The sequence below is a fragment of the Papio anubis genome, unplaced genomic scaffold (genome assembly GCF_008728515.1).
Source record: "Papio anubis isolate 15944 unplaced genomic scaffold, Panubis1.0 scaffold1081, whole genome shotgun sequence".
Lineage (NCBI taxonomy): Eukaryota > Metazoa > Chordata > Mammalia > Primates > Cercopithecidae > Papio > Papio anubis.
The window spans coordinates 2,176-24,823 of NW_022159932.1; the positions used below are offsets into that span (position 1 = coordinate 2,176).

General features: G+C 38.7%; 1 protein-coding gene and 1 pseudogene across 2 annotated transcripts; one reads left to right on the forward strand and one right to left on the reverse strand.

The window, feature by feature from the left end:
• Positions 1-204: 204 nt before the first annotated feature.
• On the forward strand, positions 205-1,397 carry LOC100998178 (annotated as a pseudogene). The gene has a single exon (XR_002519848.2). The product of XR_002519848.2 is annotated as a reticulon-1-A-like (transcript).
• Positions 1,398-17,907: 16,510 nt separating this feature from the next.
• Positions 17,908-21,737, reverse strand: LOC116272457 (cytochrome P450 2C18-like). The gene is made up of 2 exons (XM_031661220.1): positions 21,047-21,737; positions 17,908-19,230 (listed from the first exon to the last, which is right to left on the reverse strand). The coding sequence occupies exons 1-2, from the start codon at positions 21,183-21,185 to the stop codon at positions 19,049-19,051; spliced, it is 321 nt and encodes a 106-aa protein (XP_031517080.1). The 5' UTR covers positions 21,186-21,737; the 3' UTR covers positions 17,908-19,048.
• Positions 21,738-22,648: the final 911 nt, after the last annotated feature.

A 22,648-nucleotide genomic window follows, 5' to 3' on the forward strand; every position in this document is an offset into this window, starting at 1 on the left:
TATAGCTAAACAAAAAGCAGTAGAAACCTTGGCAGAGATAAATATCCCTGTCTGACAGCTTTGAAGAGAGCAGTGGGGCCGCGCACCGCCTGGTGCAGCCTAAGTCTCTCCACATCCATGCCACCATGGCAAGCCCAGCCACAGCAGTCAGGCACCAGTGCTTGAGTGCACACTTGGCACCCACGAGGAGAGACACAGCGAGCCCCCAAAGCCCGCACAATGCAGGTCACTGCCGATTCCACCAAGATGGACTGTGTGTGGAGCAACTGGAAAATCAGACTATTAACCTGCTGTACTGGTGGGACATCAAGCAGACGGGCATTGTGTTTGGGAGTTTCCTGCTGCTGCTCTTCTCCCTGACCCAGTTCAGTGTGGTGAGCGTCATGGCCTACCTGGCCCTGGCCGCGCTCTCAGCCACCATCAGTTTCCGCATCTACAAAACTGTTTTGCAAGCTGTGCAGAAAACCAAAGAGAGCCACCCTTTCAAGGCCTACTTGGAGCTTGAGATCACTCTTTCTCAGGAGCAGATTCAGAAGTACATGGACTGCCTGCAGTTCTACGTGAACAGCACACTTAAGGAACTGAAGAGGCTCTTCCTTGTCCAGGACCTGGTGGATTCCTTAAAATTTGCAGTCCTGATGTGGCTCCTGACCTAGGTTGGTGCTCTCTTCAATGGCATGACCCTCCTGCTCATGGCTGTGGTTTCAATGTTTACTCTACCTGTAGTGTATGTTAAGCACCAGGCACAGATTGACCAATATCTGGGACTTGTGAGGACTCACATAAATGCTGTTGTGGCAAAGATTCAAGCTAAAATCCCAGGAGCTAAGAGGCATGCTGAGTAAACTGATTTCCCACCAGAGACTGGACACAAACAGGAATGTCTGGAGTGGTAACAGCTCTCTTCTTACTTGTTACTGCAAATTGATTGTTCCCCTCCTCCCCTCCAGTACCATAATCTTAGAGACAAACTTTAAAACAGCTATTTTTAGGCTGTTCCTTGTACCCTTAGGATATTTGAGTCACTTGTGTCAACCACTAAAGTATAGAGAAAGTGTATTAGATGTGGTTTTTAATTTTGTGTTGCTAAAAAAAATGCATGATTGTGAGAGCCCAACTTATCTTTCCCTCTTCAGTGTTCTTCTCTTCTCTGCAATGCTTCTGTAGTTTCTAACGTTCCCTGTGGCTAGGCCTTTCCTGCCAAGTGCTCTGATGCAATAGTAGACATTGCTTATATGTCCTTGGGTTGCTGGTTGGATTAATCTTTAATAACAATATATAGCATTGTAGACTGATGTTTTAGCATTTTTCCAACACACACAACGTAAAAATAAAAACAGTTGACCGTACTTATGGTAATCAGTTTGTATAACTTAAAATAATTAAATAAATGAATAAACCACCCCCCCCAAAAAAAAGAGAGAGTAGTGGATCTCCCAGCATGGAGGTTGAGATATGAGAATGGACAGACTGCCTGCTCAAGTGGCTCCCTGACCCCTGAGTAGCCTAACTGGGAGACATCCCCCACTAGGTGCAGACTGACACCTCATACCTCAGACCTCACACGGCTGGGTACACCCCTGAGACGAAGCATCCAGAGCAAGAATCAGACAGCAACACTCGCTTTTCAGCAATATTCTATCTTCTGCAGCCTCCACTGCTGATACCAGGCAAACTGGGTCTGAAGTGGACCTCAAGCAAACTCCAACAGACCTGCAGCTGAGGATCCTGACTGTTAGAAGGAAACCTAACAAACAGAAAAGACACCCACACCAAAACCCCATCAGTACATCACCATCGTCAAAGACCAAAGGCAGATAAAACCACAAAGATGGGGAAAAAGCAGTGCAGAAAAGCTGGAAATTCAAAAAATCACAGTGCATCTCCCCCTCCAAAGCAATGCAGATAATTGCCAGCAACTAAACAAAGCTGGATGGAGAATGACTTTGACAAGTTGAGAGAAGAAGGCTTCAGTTGATCAAACTTCTCAGAGCTAAAAGAGGAACTGCATACTCAGCACAAAGAAACTAAAAACCTTGAAAAAAGATTTGATGAATGGCTAACAAGAATAACCAATGTAGAGAAGTCCTTAAAATAACTGATAGAGATGAAAACCATAACACAAGAACTACGTGACAAATGCACAAGCTTCAGTAACCAACTCAATCAACTGGAAGAAAGAGTATCAGCGATTGAAGATCAAATGAATGAAAAGAAATCAGAAGAGAAGTATAGAGAAAAAAGAGTAAAAAGAAACGAACAAAGCCTCCAGGAAATATGGGATTGTGTGAAAAGACCAAATCTACGTCTGATTGGTGTGCCTGAAAGTGACAGGGAAAATAGAACCCACTTGGAAAACACTCTGCAGGATATCATCCAGGAGAACTTCCCCAACCTAGTAAGGCAGACCAACATTCAAATTCAGGAAATACAGAGAACACCACAAAGATACTTCTCAAGAAGAGCAACTCTAAGACACATAATTGTCAGATTCACCAAAGTTGAAATGAAGGAAAAAACGTGAAGGGCAGCCAGAGAGAAAGGTCGGGTTACCCACAAAGGGAAGCCCATCAGACTAATAGCACATCTCTCAGCAGAAATTCTCCAAGCCAGAAGAGAGTGGAGACCAATATTCAACATTCTTAAAGAAAAGAATTTTCAACCCAGAATTTCATATCCAGCCAAAGTATGTTTCATAAGTGAAGGAGAAATAAAATCCTTTAGAGACAAGCAAATGCTTAGAGATTTTGTCACCACCAGGCCTGCCCTACAAGAGACCCTGAAGGAAACACTAAACATGGAAAGGAACAACAGGTACCAGCCATTGCAAAAACATGTCAACATTTAAAGTCCTTTGATGCTAGGAATAAACTGCATCAACTAAGGAGCAATAACCAGCTAATATCATAATGACAGGATCAAGTTCACACATAACAATATTAACTTTAAATGTAAATGGACTAAATGGTCCAATTAAAAGACACAGACTGACAAATTGGATAAAGAGTCAAGACCCATCAATGTGCTGTATTCAGGAGACCCATATCACACGCAGAGACACACATAGGCTCAAACTAAAGGGATGGAGGAAGATCTACCAAGCAAATGGAAAACAACAACAAAAAAAGCAGGGGTTGCAATCCTAGTCTCTGATAAAACAGACTTTAAACCATCAAACATCAAAAGAGACAAAGAAGGCCATTACATAATGGTAAGGGGATCAATTCATCAGGAAGAGCTAACTATCCTAAATATATATGCACCCAATATAGGAGCACCCAGATTCATAAAGCAAGTCCTTAGAGACTTACAAACAGACTCATATACAATAATAATGGGAGACTTTAACACCCCACTGTCAACATTAAACAGATCAACGAGACAGAAAGTTAACAAGGATATCCAGGAATTGAACTCAACTCTGCACCAAGCAGACCTAATAGACATCTACAGAACTCTCCACCCCAAATCAACAGAATATACATTCTTCTCAGCACCACATCACACTTATTCCAAAATTGACCACATAGTTGGAAGTAAAGTGCTCCTCAGCAAATGTAAAAGAACAGAAATCACAACAAACTGTCTCTCAGACCACAGTGCAATCAAACTAGAACTCAGGACTAAGATACTCAATCAAAATCGCTCAACTACATGGAAACTGAACAACCTGCTCCTGAATGACTACTGGGTACAAAACGAAATGAAGGCAGAAATAAAGATGCTCTTTGAAACCAATGAGAACAAAGATACAACATACCAGAATCACTGGGACACATTGAAAGCAGTGTGTAGAGGGAAATTTATAGCACTAAATGTCCACAAAAGCAGGGAAGATCTAAAATTGACAGTCTAACATCACAATTAAAAGAACTAGAGAAGCAAGAGCAAACACATTCAAAAGCTAGCAGAAGGCAAGAAATAACTCAAATCAGAGCAGACAAAAAACCCTCCAAAAACTCATTGAATCCAGGAGCTGGTTTTTTGAAAAGATCAACAAAATTGATAGATTGCTAGCAAGACTAATAAAAAAGGAAAGAGAGAAGAATTAAATAGATGCAATAAAAAATGATAAAGGGGATATCACCACTGACCCCACAGAAATACAAACTACCATCAGAGAATACTATAAACACCTCTACGCAAATAAACTAGAAAACATAGAAGAAATGGATAATTTCCTGGACACTTACACTCTCCCAAGACTAAACTAGGGAGAAGTTGAATCCCTGAATAGACCAATAGCAGGTTCTGAAATTGAGGCAATAATTAATAGCCTACCATCCAAAAAAAGTCCAGGACCAGACAGATTCACAGTCGAATTCTACCAGAAGTACAAGGAGGAGTTTGTACCATTCCTTCTGAAAGTATTCCAATCAATAGAAAAAGAGGGAATTCTCCCCAGCTCATTTTATGATGCCAATATCATCCTGATACCAAAGCCTGACAGAGATACAACAAAAAAAGAGAATTTTAGACCAATATCCCTGAAGAACATCGATGCAAAAATCCTCAATAAAATGCTGGCAAAATGAATTCAGGAGCACATCAAAAAGCTTATCCACCATGATCAAGTGGGCTTCATCCCTGGGATGCAAGGCTGGTTCAACATACGTATATCAATAAATGTAATCCAGCACATAAACAGAACCAAAGACAAAAACCACATGATTATCTCAATAGATGCAGAAAAGACCTTGGACAAAATTCAACAGCCCTTCATGCTAAAAACTCTCAATAAATTCGGTATTGATGGAACATATCTCAAAATAATAACAGCTATTTATGACAAACCCACAGCCAATATCATACTCAATGGGCAAAATTGGAAGCATTGCGTTTGAAAACTGGCACAAGACAGGGATGCCCTCTCTCACCACTCCCATTCAACATAGTGGTGGAAGTTCTGGTTAGGGCAGTCAGGCAAGAAAAAGAAATCAAGGGTATTCAGTTAGGAAAAGAAGAAGTCAAATTGTCCCAGTTTGCAGATGACAAGATTATATATTAAGAAAACCCCATTGTCTCAGCCCAAAATCTCCTTAAGCTGATAAGCAACTTCAGCAAAGTCTCAGGATACAATATCAATTTGCAAAAATCACAAGCATTCTTATACATTGGTAACACACAAACAGAGAGCCAAATCTTGAATGAACTCACATTCACAATAGCTTCAAAGAGAATAAAATACCTAGGAATCCAATATACAAGGACCACTTCCAGGAGACATACAAACCAATGCTCAGTGATATAAAAGAGGACACAAACAAATGGAAAGACACACCATGCTCATGGATAGGAAGAATCAATATTGTGAAAATGGCCATACTGCTCAAGATAATTTATAGATTCAATGCAATCCCCTTTAAGCTATCAATGACTTTCTTCACAGAATTGGAAAAAAAACTGCTTTAAAGTTCATATGGAACCAAAAAAGACCCCTCATTGCCAAGACAATCCTAAATCAAAAGAACAAAGCTGGAGGCATCACGCTACCTGATTTCAAACCATACTAAAAGACTACAGTAACCAAAACAGCATGGTACTGATACCAAAACAGAGATATAGACCAATGGAACAGAACAGAGCCCTCAGAAATAATACCACACATTTACAGCCATCTGATCTTTGACAAGCCTGACAAAAACAAGAAATCGGGAAAGGATTCCCTATTTAATAAATGGTGCTGGGAAAATTGGCTAGCCATAAGTAGAAAGCTGAAACTGGATCCTTTCCTTACTCCTTATACAAAAATTAATTCAAGATGGATTATAGATTTAATGTTAGACCTAAAACCTTAAAAACCCTAGAAGAAAATCTAGGTAATAGCATTCAAGACATAGGTCTGGGCAAGGACTTCATGTCTAAAACACCAAAGGCAATGGCAGCAAAAGCCAAAATTGACAAATGGGATCTAATTAAACTAAAGAGCTTCTGCACAGCAAAAGAAACTACCATCAGAGTGAACAGGCAACCTACAGAATGGGAGAAAATGTTTGCAATCTACTTATCTGATAAAGGGCTAATATCCAGAACCTATAAAGAACTCAATCAAATTTACAAGAAAAAAACAAACCCATCAAAAAGTGGGCAAAGGATATGAACAGACACTTCTCAAAAGAAGACATTCATACAGCCAACAGACACATGAAAAAATGCACATCATCACTCGCCGTCAGACAAATGCAAATCAAAACCACAATGAGATACGATCTCCACCAGTTAGAATGGCAATCATTAAAAAATCAGGAAACAACAGGTGCTGGAGAGGATGTGGAGAAATAGGAACACTTTTACACTGTTGGTGGGACTGTAAACTAGTTCAAAAATTGTGGAAAACAGTGTGGTGATTCCTCAAGGATCTAGAACTAGATATACCATTTGACCCAGCCATCCCATTGCTGGGGATATACCCAAAGGATTATAAGTCATGCTGCTATAAAGACACATGCACACATATGTTTATTGTGGCAGTATTCACAATAGCAAAGACTTGGAATCAACCCAAGTGTTCATCAGTGACAGACTGGATTAAGAAAATGTGGTACATATACACCATGGAATACTATGCAGCCATAAAAAATGATGAGTTTGTGTCCTTTGTAGAGACATGGATGCAGCTGGAAACCTTCATTCTCAGCAAACTATCACAAGAACAGAAAACCAAACACCACATGTTCTCACTCAAAGGTGGGAATTGAACAATGAGATCACTTGGACACAGGAAGGGGAACATCACACACCGAGTCCTATTGTAGGCAGGGAGTAAGCAGGAGGAATAGCATTAGGAGATATACCTAATGTAAATGATGAGTTAATAGGTGCAGCACACCAATATGGCACATGTGTACATATGTAACAAACCACGTTGTGCACATGTACCCTAGAGCTTAAAGTATAATAAAAATAAATAAATAAATAAGTAAAGCAAGAGCTAACCAATCCAACATTAATAGAAAAAAAGAAATCATAAAGATCAGAGCAGAAATAAATAAAATTGAAATTTAAAAACAATACAAAAAATCAATGCAACAGGACATTTGTTTTTTGAAAAGTTAAACAAAATTGACAAACCTTTTGCCAGATTAAGAAAAAAGGAGAGAAAATACAAATAAATAAAATCAGAGATGAAAAAGGAGACATTACAACTGATACTGCAGAAATTCAAAGGATCATTAGTGGCTACTATGAGCAACTACATGCCAATAAATTGGAAAATCTAGAAGAAATTGACAATTTTCCAGACACATACAAGCTACCAAGATTGAACCATGAAGAAAACCAAAACCTGAGCAGACTAGTAACAAGGAACAAGACCAAAGCCTTAAGAAAAAATCTCTCAGTTAAGATAAACCCAGGACCTAGTGGCTTCACTGCTGAATTCTACCAAACATTTAAAGAAGAATAATACAAATCCTACTTAAACTAATCTGAAAAACAGAAGAGGAGGAGGAGGAAATACTTCCAAACTCATTCTACAAGGCCAGTATTACCCTGACACCAAAACCAGACAAAAAAAGAAAATTAGAGGCTAATATCTCTGATAAATATTGATGCAAATATCCTCAACAAAACACTAGCAAACCAAAATCAATGATACATTAGAAGGATGATGCATAATGACTAAGTTGGATTTATCACTGGGATGCAAGGATGGTTTAATTAACACAAATTAGTCAATGTGACATACCAATAGAATAAAGGATAAGAGTGATATGATTATTTCAATTTATGCTGAAAAAGCATTCGATACATTTCAACATCACTTCATGATAAAAGCCCTCAAAAACCTGGGGATAGAAGGAACATACTTCAACATAATAAAAGCCATGTATGATAGACTCATGGTTAGTATCATACTGAATGGGGAAAACTGAAAGCCTTTCCTCTATGACCTGGAACATGACAAAGATGCCCACTGTCACCACCATTATTCAACATAGTACTGGAAGTCCTAGCTGGAGCAATCAGACAACAGAAAGATATAAAGGGCATCCAAATTGGAAAGGAAGAAGTCAAATTACTCTTGTTTGCAGAAGATATAATCACATATTTGGAAAAGTCTAAAAACTTCCCAAGAAAACTGTTAGAACTGACAATTCAGTAAAGTTGCAGGATACAAAATCAACACACAAAAATCAGTAGCATTTCTATGTGCCAACAGTGAACAATCAAAAATAAATAGAAGAAGTAATCCCATTACAATAGTTACATTTCAGGTTAGTTTATTTCAGTTACTGGTATACATATGTTTCCCCCATGTCTTTTCATGGCTTGACAGCTCATTTTTTTTAAATAATAAGTAATATTCCATTATATGGATTTACTACTTTTATATTCACCTATTGAAAGACATGTTGGTTGCTTCCAGTATTGGCAAAGACAAATAAAAAGTTGTTAAAATCATTCATGTGCAGGTTTTTGTGTAGAAATAAGTTTTCAACTCATTTAGATAAATACTGAGGTCTGTTGGTGCTGAGAAGAAGCATTCCCTATTTGATTTGGAATCAAATCTGTCTGAAATCCAGCAGGACAGTCAAATTTTAAAGCTCAAAAAAGATCTTCTTAGCTCTGTGACTCACATCCAGGTCACACTGATGCAAGAGATAGGTGTCCATGGTCTTGGGCAGCTCCACCCCTGTGGCTTTGCAGGCAAGAACCCCTCTCCTGACTGCTTTCACAGGCTGGTGTTGAGTATCTGTGACTTTTCCAGGCACACACTACAAGCCAAACTGTTGGTGGATCTACCATTGTGGGGTCTGGAAGATGGTGGCCCTCTTCTCGCAGCTTCACTAGGCAATGCCCCGGTGGGGACTTTGTGTGGGGGTGCCCACTCCACATTTCCCTTCTGCACTCCCCTAGCAGAGGTTCTCCATTAGGGCTCCACCCCTGCAGTAAATTTTGCCTAGACATCCAGGTCTTTCCATACATCCTCTGAAATCTAGGCAGAGGTTCCCAAATCTCAATTTTTTTTTTAGATGGAGTCTTGCTCTGTCATCCAGGTTGGAGTGCAGTGGCACAATCTCGGCTCACTGCAACCTCCACCTCCTGCCTCAGCTTCCCGAGTAGCTGGGATTATAGGTGTCCACCACCATACCCAGTTAATTTTTTTGTGTTTTTAGTAGAGATAGGGTTTTTCCGTGTTGGCCAGGCTGGTCTCAAACTCCCAACTTCAGGTGATCTGTCTACCTTGGCCTCCCAAAACACTGGGATTACAGGAATGAGCCACCACACCTAGCCTCCAAACCTCAATTCTTGACTTCTGTGCACCCACAGTCTCAACACCACATGGAAGCTGCCAAGGCTTGGGGCTTGCACCATCTGAAGCCACAGCCTGAGCTGTACCTTGGCCCCTTTTAGCCATGGCTGGAGCAGCTGGAATACAGGGCATCAAGTTCCTAAACTGAACACAACAGGGAGACCCTGGGCCCAGCCTAGGAAATGATTTTTTTTTCTCTTAGGCCTCTGGGCCTGTTATGGGAGGGGCTGCCACAAAGGTCTTTGACATGCCCTGGAGATATTTTTCCCCATTGTCTTAGTGGTTAACATTTGGCTCTTGTTACTTATGCAAATCTCTACAGCAGGCTTGAATGTCTCCCAGGAAAATGGGATTTTCTTTTCTATTGCATCATCAGGCTGCAAATTTTCCAAACGTTTATGTTTTGCTTCCTATTGAACACTTTGCCACTTATGAATTTCTTCTGCCAGATACACTAAATCATCTCTCTCAAGTTCAAAGTTCCACAGACCTCTAGGGAAGGGGCAAAATGCCACCAGTCTCTCTGCATAGCAAGAGTGGCCTTTACTCCAGTTCCCTAAAAGTTCCTCATCTGTGTCTGAGACCACCTCAGCCTGGACCTTATTGTTCATATCTCTATCAGCATTTTTATCAAAGCCATTCAATGAGTCTCTAGGAAGTTTCAAATATTCCCACATTTTCCTATCTTCTTCTGAGCCCTCCAAACTGTTCCAACCTCTGCCTGTTATCCAGTTTCAAAGTCACTTCTACATTTTTGGGTATCTCAATAGCAGTGCTTCACTTCCAGGACCAATTTACTGCATTAGTCAACTTTCATACTGCTATGAAGAAATACCAAGACTGGGTAATTTATAAAGAAAAAGAGGTTTAAGGGACTCACAGTTCCTCATGGCTGAGGAGGCCACACAATCTTGGCAGAAGGTGAAGGAGGAGCAAAGCCACATCTTATATGACTACAGGCAAGAGAACATATTTAAGGGAATTGTCCTTTATAAAATCATCAGATCTCATGAGATTTATGCGCTATCATAAGAACAGCATGGGAAAAATCAACCCCCATGATTCAATTACCTCCCACCAGGCCCCTTCCACAATACATGGGGATTATGGGACTCACAATTCAAGATGAGATTTGAGGTGGGGACATAGCCCATTCATATCAAACATGAAATCTAAGTCTCATTGGTGTCTCTGAAAGAGAAGAAGACAAAGGAAGCAACTTGGAAAACATATTTCAGGATACTGTCCTTGAAAATTCCCCAGTCTCACCTACAAAGGCTGACATTCAAATTCAGAAAATGCAGAGAACCTCTGTGAGATACTATACAAGATGACAATTCCCTAGACACACAGATTCTCCAAGGTTGAAATGCAAGAAAAAATATTAAAGGCAGGTCACCTAGAAAGGGAACCCCATCAGGCTAATGGTAGACTTTTTAGCAGAAACCTTACAAGCCAAATTGTGGGGCTCATATTCAACATTCTCAAAGAAAAGAAATTCCAACCAAGAATTTCATATCCAGCCAAAATAAGCTTCATAAGTGAAGGAAAAATAAGATCCTTTTCAGACAAGCAAATGCTAGGAGAATTTGTTACAACAAGACCTATCTTACAAGAGGTCCTGAAAGGAGTGCTAAATATGGAAAGAAAAGTGCCACAAAAACACAGATCCATGACACTATGAAGCAATCACACACACACACACAAAAAGGCTGTATAACAAGCAGCTAACAATATGATGACAGGATCAAACCTGCACATGTCAATATTAACCTTGACTGTAAATGAGCTAAATGCCACAATTGAAAGGCACAGAGTGGCAAGTTGGATAAAAAAGTAAGACTCAACACTATGCTGTCTTCAAGAGCTCCACCTCACATGCAATGACACCCATAGGCAAAAAGTAAATTTGCAGAGAAAAATCTACCAAGCAAATGGAAAACATCCAAAAAAAGCAGAAGATGCTATTCCAATTACAGAAAAAACAGCCTTCAACCCAATAAAGATCAAAAAAAGACAAAAAAGGCATTACATAATGGTAAAGGGTTCAATTCAACAAGAAGACCTGACTATCCTAAATATTTATGTACCAAATATGGAAGCACCTAGTTCATAAAGTAAGTTCTTAGAAACCTGCAAAGAGACTCAGATAACTACACAATAATATTGGGAAACTTCAACACCCCACGGACAATATTAGACAGATCATCAAAGCAGAAACTAGAATCAGAACTCAACACACGACCAAATGGGCCAGGTAGACATCTACAGAATGCTCCACCCCAAAACAACAGAATATATATTCTTATTGCCACATGGCACATACAGTAAAATAGACCACACAACTCATGATGAAACAATTCTCAGCAAAGTCAAAAAAAATCAAAATCACATCAACCACACTCCTGAACCACAGTGCAATAAAAATATAAATCAATACTAAGAATATCACTCAAAATCATACAATTACATGGAAATTAAACAACATACTCCTGAATGAATTTTGGGTAAACAATGAAATTAAGGCAGAAATCAAGAAGCTCTTTGAAACTAACGAGAACAAAGATAAAACATACCAGAATCTCTGGGACACAGCTAAAGCAGTATTAAGAGGGAAACATTTAATGCTAAATGCCCACATCATAAAGTTAAAAGGATCTCCTAGTAAGCAGGGTTATAATTAAAAAGTCAAAAAACAACAGATACTAACAATATTGTGGAGGAAAAGGAACACTTTTACACCATTGGTGGGAGTGTAAAGTAGTTCAACCATTGTGGAAAATAGTGTGGTGATTCCTTAAAGACCTAGAGGCAGAAATGCCATTTGACCCAGCAATCTCATTACTGAGCATATACCCAAAAATATATAAATTATTATATTACAGAGATACATCCAGCCAGGTGTGGTGGCTCATGCCTGTAATTCCAACACTTTGGGAGGCAGGTGGATCACCTAAGGCCAGAAATTTGAGACCAGCCTGGCCAACATAGTGAAACCCTGTCTCTACAGAAAAAAAAACGGAAAAATTAGCCAGGCATGAAATTGCAGGCTTGTAATCCCAGCTAGTCGGGAGATTGGGGCAGAAGAATCACTTGAACCTGGGAAGTGGAGGTTGCAGTGAGCTGAGATCATGCCACTGCACTCCAGCTGGGCAACAGAGTGACAGTCTGCCTCAAAATTAAATAAATAAATAAATAAATAAATAAAAGATACATGCACGTGTATGTTTATTGCAGCACTATTCACATTAGCAAACAAAAGGAATCAACCTAAACGTTCATCAATGATAGCCTGGATAAAGAAAATATGGTACATATACACCATGGAATACTATGCAACCATAAAAAGACACGAGATTTTGCCCTTTGCAGGGACATGGATGGAGCCGGAAGCTGTTATCTTCAGCAAACTAACACAGGAACATAAAATCAAATACCTTGTATTCTCACTTATAAGCGGGAGCTGAATGGTGAGAATACCTGAACACATTAAGGGAAAACACACACACTGGGACCTGTCAGAGGGTTGGGAGTTGGAGGAGGGAAAGCATCAGGAAGAATGGCTAACGTATGTTGGGCTTAAACCTAGGTAATGGAATATCTGTGCAGCTACTCCACCATGGCAGACATTTAAGTATGTGACAAGGCTGCATATCCTGCACAAGTACCCCTGAATTTAAAATAAGAGTTGGAAATCAAAACAAAATTAGAAAGATATCAAATTAACAACTTAACATCACACCTAGAGAAACCAATAAAACAATAAGCAAACCAACCCGAAAGCTAACAGAAGACAAGAAACAATCAAAATCAGAGCTGAACTGAAGGAAGTCAAGACATGAAAAGCCATATAAAAGACCAATGAATCTAGTTTGTTTTCTGAAAGAATAAATAAGATCAATAGACAGCTAGCTACACTAATAAAAAGAGAACATCCAAATAAACACAAGAAGTGATAAAGGGGACATTACTATTGGGAAAAGGCCCCCCAAAATCTGGCCATAAACTGACCCCAAAACTGGTCATAAACAAAATCTCTGCAACACTGTGTGTGACATGTTCATGATGGCCATAACACCCACACTGGAAGTTTATGGGTTTACCAGAATGAGGGCAAGGAACACCTGGCCTGCCCAGGGCGGAAAACTGCTTAAAAACATACTTAAACCACAAACAATAGCATGAGCGATCTGTGCCTTAAAGGCATGTTCCTGCTGCAGATAACTAGCCAGACCCATCCCTTTATTTTGGCCCATCCCTTCACTTCCCATAAGGGATATTTTTAGTTAATCAAATATCTATGGAAACAATGCTAATGACTGGCTTGTTGTTAATAAATATGTGGGTAAATCTCTGTTCGGGACTCTCAGCTCTGAAGGCTGTGAGACCCCTGATTTCCCACTTCAAACCTCTATATTTCTGTGTGTGTGTCTTTAATTCCTCTAGCGCCGCTGGGTTATGGTCTCCCCGACCAAGCTGGTCTTGTAACATTACCACCAAACCCACAAGAATACAAAAGCCATTAGAGACTACCATAAACACTCTACACACACAAGCTAGAAAACCTAGAAGAAACAGACAAATTTCTGGAGACATACAACTTCCCAGGATTGAACCAGGAAGAAATCAAATCCTTGAACAAACCAATAATGGGTTCCAAAATTAAATTAGCAATATAAAGCCTACCAACTACAGGAAAAAAAAAAAAAAAAAGGCCCAGGACCACATGGATCAATAGCTGAATTCAACCAGATGTATAAAGAACAGGAACTATTACTATGGAAATGATTCCCAAAAAATGAGTAGGAGGGATACCTTGGTAACCCATTCTTTAAGGCCAACATCATCCCGATATCAAAACTTGGTATGCACACACACACACACACACACACACATACACACACAAACACACACAAATTCAGGTCAATATTCTTGATGAACATTGATGCAAAAGTCCTCAACAAAATTCCAGCAAACTGAATCCAGCAGTACATTAAACAGTTAATCCACTACAGTCAATTAGGCTTTATCTCTGGTATGTAAGATTGGTTTAATGTACACAAATCAGCAAACGTGATTCATTGCATAAACAGAATTAAAAACAAAAACTATGTGATTATCTCAATATATGCAGAAAAGGCCTTTGATAAAATCCTACATCCCTTCATGTTAAAAAACCCTCAACAAAGCAGGCTTTTAAGAAACATGCATCAAAATAGTAAGAGCCATCTTATCTAGTAAACAATAATAATTTCAAAAGAGAAACACAAAGGAGGAATAAGGAAAGAAAAGAATAAGAGTGATCAATGACAAACCCACAGCCACATATACTGAATGAGCAAAAGCTAGAAGCATTTCCCTTAAAAACGGGACCAAGGCAAGGTTGCCATCTCTTACCACTCCTATTAAACATGGTATTGGAAGTCCTAGCCAGAGCAATCAGGCAAGAGAAAGAAATAAAACTCACCCAAATTGGAAGACAGGAAGTCAATCTATCACTGCAGATGATATGATTCTATGCCTCGAAAACCCAAAGTCTGTTCCCAAAAGTTCCTTGATCTGATAAACAATTTCAGCAAAGTTTTGGGATATAAGATTTATGTACAAAAATTCATAGCATTTCTATATACCAACAACATCCAAGCTAAGAGCCAAATCAAGAACACAATCCCATTCACAATAGCCACAAAAAGAATACAATACCTAGGAATACAGCTAACCAGGGAAATAAAAGAGCTCTATAAAGAAAACTACAAAACATTGATGAAAGAAATCAGAGATGACAGAAGCAAATGGAAAAACATTCTATGCTAATGGATTAGAAGAATCAATGTTATTAAAATGGTCATACTACTCAACATAATTTACAGATGCAAGGCTATTGCTATCAAACTATCAATGACATTATTCTCAGAATTTAAAAAAGCTATGTTAAATTTATATGAAACCAAAAAAGAACCTGAATAGCCAAGGCAATCCTAAGCAAAAAGAACAAAGATGAAGGCATCACATTACCTGACTTCAAACTATGCTATAAGGCTACAATAACAAAAACAGCATGGTACTGGTAAAAAACAGACACATAGACCAATGGAACAACATACAGAGCCCATAAATAATGCTACACACCTATATCCATCTGATCTTCAACAAAGTCAACAAAAACAAGCAATGGGAAAAGGACTCCCTCTTCAATAAATGGTGCAGAAATAATTGGCAAGCCATATGCAGATGACTGAAAGTGGATCCCTTCCTTACACCATATACAAAAGTCAAGATGAATTAAAGACTTATATGTAAAACCTAAAACTATAAACACCTCGGAGGATAATCTAGGAAATACCATTCTGGACATAAGGCCTGGCAAAACTTTCATGATAAAGATGCCAAAAGTGATTGCAACAAAAGCAAAAATTGACAAATGAGACCTAATTAAACTAAAGAGCTTCTCCACAGCAAAAGAAACTACCAACAAAGTAAAGAGACAACCTGCAGAATGGGAGAAAATATTTGCAAACTATGCATCCAACAAAGGTCTAACATGCAGAACCCATAAGGAACTTAAACAAATTAAAAAGCAAAAAACAAACAATCCAATTAAACAGTGGGCAAAGAACATGAACAGACACTTTTCAAAAGAAGTCATACATACATACATACAGCCAATGAACATTTAAAAATGTCCAACATCACTAACCATTAGAGAAGTGCCAATCAAAACCACAATGACATATTATCTCACTCCAGTCAGAATGGCTATCATAATAAAAAGTCAAAAAATAACACATGCTAGCAAGGCTGCAGAGCAAAAGGAATGCTTATAGACTCCTGGTGGGAATGTAAATTAGTTTAGCCACTTTGGAAAGCACTTTGATGATAAATCAAAGAACTTAAAACACAATTACCACTCAACTCAGCAATCCCATTACTGGGTATATACTACCCAAAGGAATATAAATTGTTCTGCCATAAAGACATATGCATACATATGTTCATTGCAGCACTATTCACAATAGCAAGAACATGGAATCAACTTAAATGCACATCAATGGTATACTGAATAAAGAAAATGTGTACATATACACTGAGGAATACTACACAGCCATATAAAAGAACAAGATCACGTCCTTTGCAGGAACATGGATGGAACTGGACGTCATTATTCTAAGAGAACTAACATAGGAACAGAAAACCAAGTAGTGCATGTTCTCACTTATAAGTGGGAGTTAATCACTGAGAACACATGGATACAAAAAAAGGAATAACAGACATTGGGGCCTACTTGAGGGTGGAGGGTGAAAATTGAAAAACTGCCTATCAAGTACTATGCTTATTACCTGTGTGATGAAATAATAATCTGTATACCAAACTCCTGTTACATGAAATTAACCCTATTAACAAACCTGTACATGTAACTTGAACCTAAAATAAAAGTTTAAAAAAAAGAAATAAACAATAAATCTGAGATTCCTCTGTGATCAATGTAGAAAGAAAAAATATGTTTGTAGAGAAAAGTTAGACCTGTTATTGGACGGTAGCCTTGTACATTGTTTTCTAGTTCTTGTTATCTACCTGCAGGCTAGACTAGATCCTGAATTCTTCTAGATTTCTCTAATCCCATTTTCTTCTATGAAATTACTAAAACTGGGAGCTGCTCTGTTCCTAAAGCCCTATAATCTGAAACTAGATTAATTATAAGGGACGAGTCTCATTCCTGATGTGTGGGGCACACAGAAAATTTACCAAACCTCCCAATGCCCATAACCAGAGACATTCAAACTGCAAACCAGAATGAGAAGTTGATGGCTTCACGGCTTCATGCTATTGACAGCATTTCCCACAACATTAGAAAAAGACTTTGTATTATAAGACTCTTATCACTATTAATGCCTATGATTTTCACTTAACTTAGAGAATCTTTAGTCCACCTGGAGGGCAACTTTGGGCAACATTGCTAATACAACCATCGCTCACTCCCTGCTTTAAGCTCAACACAGTCATGGGATTGTAGTGTTGGTGAAAAAGTTGCTCTATATTATCTATTGGTTAAATAAGGAAATGTCTGTTTTATTGCTAATACTACAAGTAATGTAGCTTTCATGTATCCCTTTTATTTTTAAGCTATTTTAATACTTTTAATAGCCATTTCCATTTTCTCTTCTGTAATCTGCCCAATGAAATGACTTGCCCATGTTTCCACTACCTTGGAAGTTTTCCTGGTATATTGTTTAGTACAAAACATGTCTTTTGCAGGAAAATTGATGGATTTGGGGCCAGTATCATTAGCAAACTAACAGAAACAGAAAACCAAATACCACATGCTCTCACTTATAAGTGGGCATTAAATGATGAGAACTCATGAACACAAAGAAAGGAACAACAGACACTAGAGACAGCATCAGGGTGGAGGGTGGGAGGACGGAGAGGAGCAGAAAAAAAATGACTACTGAGTACTAGGCTTAGTACCTGAGTGATGAAATAAGATGTACAAAAAAACCTGTGACATGAGTTTACCAACATAACAAACTTGTTTGGACCTCCTAACCTAAAATAAAAGTTAAAAAAAAAAAAAAAAAGCAGCAAGTTATATAATATAATGTGTGTCATATAAAGCCAGTATATTAAAGAACCACTATTAATCTCATATATACATGTGTGTATATATTATGTGTACAGACATAGATGTATGTGTTTATAAAACTACACACATGTGTAATCTTACAAATGCACGATAAGTATAAATGGCTTTCTCTTGGAGATGAGCTGAGGAAAAGTTAACGTGTCACTTCTCATTTCATACACTTCAAGACAGAAGGAAGGAAAAAAGATGACTAGAATTTGATGTCTATGAGTTGTTCACTTGTTTAAGCTTTAGAGTTGACATAAGGCTAATAATTTCAGGATCGTAGCATCTAATTACCATTGCATTTATGTTCAGTTTAAAAAAAAAAAAGTATGCAGTGCACAATGAAAAAAATAAAACCTGGTGGGGATTTCTGGAGATTTTGCTCTTGTTTAGAAGAGAAAAATAACAGTCATTAACACATGATTAGCAATACAAAAGCATATATTTAGACATGATCTAAGTTGGAAACACAAAGGAAAAAGATTATCCAAATCTTGATCTTGTGTTTACAGTAACACAAAATCAGAGCATGAATTCAAACACTTAGTGTTCATTCCTCTTATGGCTGATTGTTCCAGTATTTCCCTACAGATTACAGCTGCTCCTGGACATAGTTTTTCTGTTCCAAATCCAGACCTCCAGTAATTCTAGGTGATTCTCAGCCAAAACAGCTTTCCTACCCTCTTACCTTTCTCCCTTTTTGGGCTTAACATTATGAAGTCCAGCATAGCCTCTTCACATTCTATTTTCTTTCATTTCTCACTTCCATTTTACTCAAAGGAAAGAAATCTAAGAACGGACCCAGCAAATAATAATCCTTTTTATCTAGAACATGCAGAGAATAAACGGCTCTGAATTGTCATTTATTCATCATTTTTCTTTGTTTTATAGTGATAACATATTAACAACTCCACAGTAGACAGGTATTAGCATATGTGGTGGTCAATACAAGTGTTACAGAGTATGGAGAATAGCAGATATATATATACAGTGACCCAAGAAACTCTCTTTAATGGAGGTTGTTCACTGGATCTTGAGAGAATGGGAAGATGTAGGTCGACAACTCAGAGAAGATATCCCTCATAGTGGGAAAGAAGAGGGTGATGGCCCTGATAAAGGAGAATTGCAGGTGACAGCACAGCAGGAGCCAGACCATCTGCCCTTCTTCAGACAGGAATGAAGCAGAGCTGGTACAAGGGTGGCACACGACCAAATGCATTGGCAATGGGGGTGATGTCAATATCCTTCGGGTCAACCTGAGATTTCAGGTTAAAGTTCTGCAAAATGGTGGTCAGGAATAAAAACAGCTCCATGCGGGCCAGGCCCTCTCCCACACACATCCGTTTTCCTGAAAATAACAGACATAGACGATTTGTTCCCTGAACATTAGGTCATGAACAGTCACAAAAAGTATGCAGTAACCATTTGATAAATGATTAAATAGATGGATGGATTGAAGGCAGAATGGCTGGAAGGAAGGTTGGATACACAAAAAGAAAAATGGATACACTTCCTATCTATTTAATATCTTATATTACTAAGTACCCTTCACTCAACAAATATTTATAGAGTATCAGCTGTATGCCATGCACTTCACTAAGTATTGCCACATTATAACTGTTCTTTTGATACTACTAGTTTCCATCAGTCTTTTTCTAGAAATGCACTCACGAGGAAGAAGGGTGAAAGGAGAAGGCTCATATGCTGTGTTCCCTTTTGTACCTCTGGCACAATATTCAGCCAAATATTTTTTCCTAGTGTGCTTTCAAAAGTACATGTCTAAACATGTCACTCTCTCACTTTACGACTTTAAATGACACCCATCTGTCCTATTGGATAAGAGCCAAATGGCTTGACCTGACTCTTCACATTCTGTTTCCAGGCTGACATTCTATATCACTTCTTCCATTCTTTATCTCCTCCACTCTCAGCTCTAGGCATATCCATTCTTCATCAATCTCCAACACACCACAAAGTTTCAAGCATTATCTCTTGCTGTCCCATCTGTCTAAAAAGCTCTACTCATATGCTTCCTTCAGAATTTATGTCCCATGTCATTTCCTCTTTAGGATTTCTGTGATCACTAGTCAATAGAAACTCACCCTCTTTAGGTTTCCTCATCATATTCATGCTTCCGCTGGAGCATAGATAACCTAGAATTCTATTCTCTGTGTATTTATTTTTCTATCCCACTAAAATGTGAGATCCTTAAATGAAGGTCTCAGTTCTTGACATCTTAGTGTATACAGTGCCAGATCCAAAGCTGGGATCAAAAGCTAGAGAAAAAATAAGGGAATTCTATGTTCACAGACTCACCACACACTTTAGCTGTAGAGATTGAATATCCAAGATGTATGATCATGAGTGCAGGCAGATCAAGGTCCTCTGGAATAATTGCAGACTATCCTTCCATATTCCCAGGGTTTCCTGACCCTGAAACTTGTTGACAGGTTCTGATCCTCTAGATCTACAGAAAATGTCCTGCTACTGGGGTCCATTACCTCTGTAAAAGTTTCCTGCCTTCTCTTCTTATCCTGCTTCCTGTTCCAATGTGGCAGTTTAAGTTTCCTTCCCCTTGGAAGTGGTAGGGCCTATGAATGAGCAGGAAGCAGGCAGCTTCCCCCACTGAGCTCCCCAACATCCTGTATTTTCCCCTCTGGCAACCTTCCTCTTACTATATTACAATGATCTGTTTACTTGTCTACTTCTCTAAATCAGAAGTGAGCCTCTTAAGAGCCCATTCTCTGCTCTCAGATACTTGTATCTCCACAGCTCAGTCTAGGGAGCGAGGGACACCATGGGGCAGATATTCAAAATTGTGAAATTAGATACCTTTCTCATGGCAGATGAGAAACGTCTAAATGAGTGTCACCCATTAAGAGGAGCTCTTAGGTAGCTCAGTGATGTGTCTAGAGGCAGAATTACATTATCCTACACTCTAGCTTTTTCAGTTTGAAAAACTAGATCAACTCCCCAAAGCCCCATTAATCTGGCCCAATAATGGGGATGTTCAACAGCAGGGAAATCGCATAGGCATAGGGAACGGTGCTAATGATCTGCAAAGCAATTCAGCCAGACCCTAGCAGAGGCATCATGTAAGAGTCAAACAATCCCAAAAAGGTATCATGTCTCGTGAAGGACAGATGGAAATGAATATCTATTACCTGCTGAGAAAGGCATGAAGTAGTCACTTTTCTTAAAGTTGCCACTCTTATCCAGAAAGTGGCCAGGGCCAAACATCTCTGGGTTGGGGAATTCTTTGTCATTGTGCAGCACAGAAGTCAGTGATGTTATTATGGTCATGCCTTGGAAACAGCAAAACAGACAAACTAAGTTATAAAGAAGTCAAAGAGTGGGAAGACGTGATGGAAATCACCTAGTCCAATCTCTTTGGTCAATAGATAAGAAAATTTAGGTCCAAAGAAGTTACATTCCCACGTAGACAGACCTAGTAAGAGGCAGGATGAATTTAAGGCAAGTGGCAGTGACTTTGCTAAAGTCCCCTCCAATTAATTGCATTTGAAGTCCTGAGCATTTGAGAACTTGGGGGCAGCCTTCTGAATCCGCTGTTTATCATCAAGCTTGGACTCTGGTGTACATCCCCACTTGCTGCTGTATTTCATCACTTCAGTTTTCACACATCTCACACATGGATTACCTTTTTTGTTGTTCTTTGTTTGCAGGATTGTTACACAGGTATATTGTGTGATGCTGAGGCTTGGGGTACAAATAATTCCATCACCCAAGTAGAGAGCACAGCACCCAACAGGTTGTTTTTCAACCCTTCCTTCCCTCCAGTCCCCATCTAGTAGTCCCCAGTGTCTATTGTTGCCATCTTTATGTCCATGAGTACTGATGTTTAACTCCCTCTTGTAAGTGAGAATATACAACATTTGGTCTTCTGTTCCTGCATTAATTCACTCCAGCTGCATCTATGTTGCTACAAAGGACAAGATTTCATTCTTTTTTATGACTGCATAGTGTTTCCTGGTGTGTTTGTACCATCTTTTCTTTATCCAGTCTACTGTTGATGAGCATCTGGGTTGATTCCAATGCTTTGCCATTGTGAATAATGTTGTAATGAATATAGAAGTGCATGTGTCTTTTTAGTAGAATGATTTATTTTCTTTTGGAAATATACCCAGTAATGGGATAGCTACATCAAATTGTAGTTCTGTTTTAAGTTCTTTGAGAAACCTCCAAACTGCTTTTCACAGTAGCTGAAATAATTTACATTCCCACAAGCAGCCTATAAGTGTTTCCTTTACTCCACAGCCTTGCCATCATCCATTGTTTTTTGACTTTTTTATCATAGCCATTCTGACTGATGTGAGATGGTATCCCATTTTGGTTTTGGTTTGCATTTCTCTGATGGTCAGTGATGTGAAGCATTTTTTCATATGTTTATTGGACACTTGTATGTCTTTTGAGATGCGTCTGTTCGTGTTTTTTGCCCACTTTTTAACGGCATTGTTTTTCTGTTTGTTCAATTGTTTAATTACCTTATACGATATTAGACTTTTATCAGATTCCTAGTTTGCAAATACTTCCTCCCATTCTGTAGGTTGTCTGTTTGCTTTGTTAACAGTTACTTTTGTTACACAGAATCTCTTAATTTAATTTGTAACTAAATTAATGTATCAATTTTAATTAACATATCAATTTTTTTTCATTGTGATTGCTTTTGAGGACTTAGTCATGAATTCTTTCCCAAGGCCAATGTCCACAATGGTGTTTCCTAGGTATTTCTCTTGCAATTCTTAAAG

What these genes read in the sequence shown, in the direction of transcription:
- LOC116272457 (XM_031661220.1), bottom strand. Translation starts at nt 21,185, where the DNA reads ATGACCATAATAACATCACTGACTTCTGTGCTGCACAATGACAAAGAA. An exon ending in CTTCATGCCTTTCTCAGCAG is followed by an intron (nt 19,231 to 21,046) that starts GTAATAGATATT and finishes TGTTATTTTCAG; the next exon opens with GAAAACGGATGTGTGTGGGA.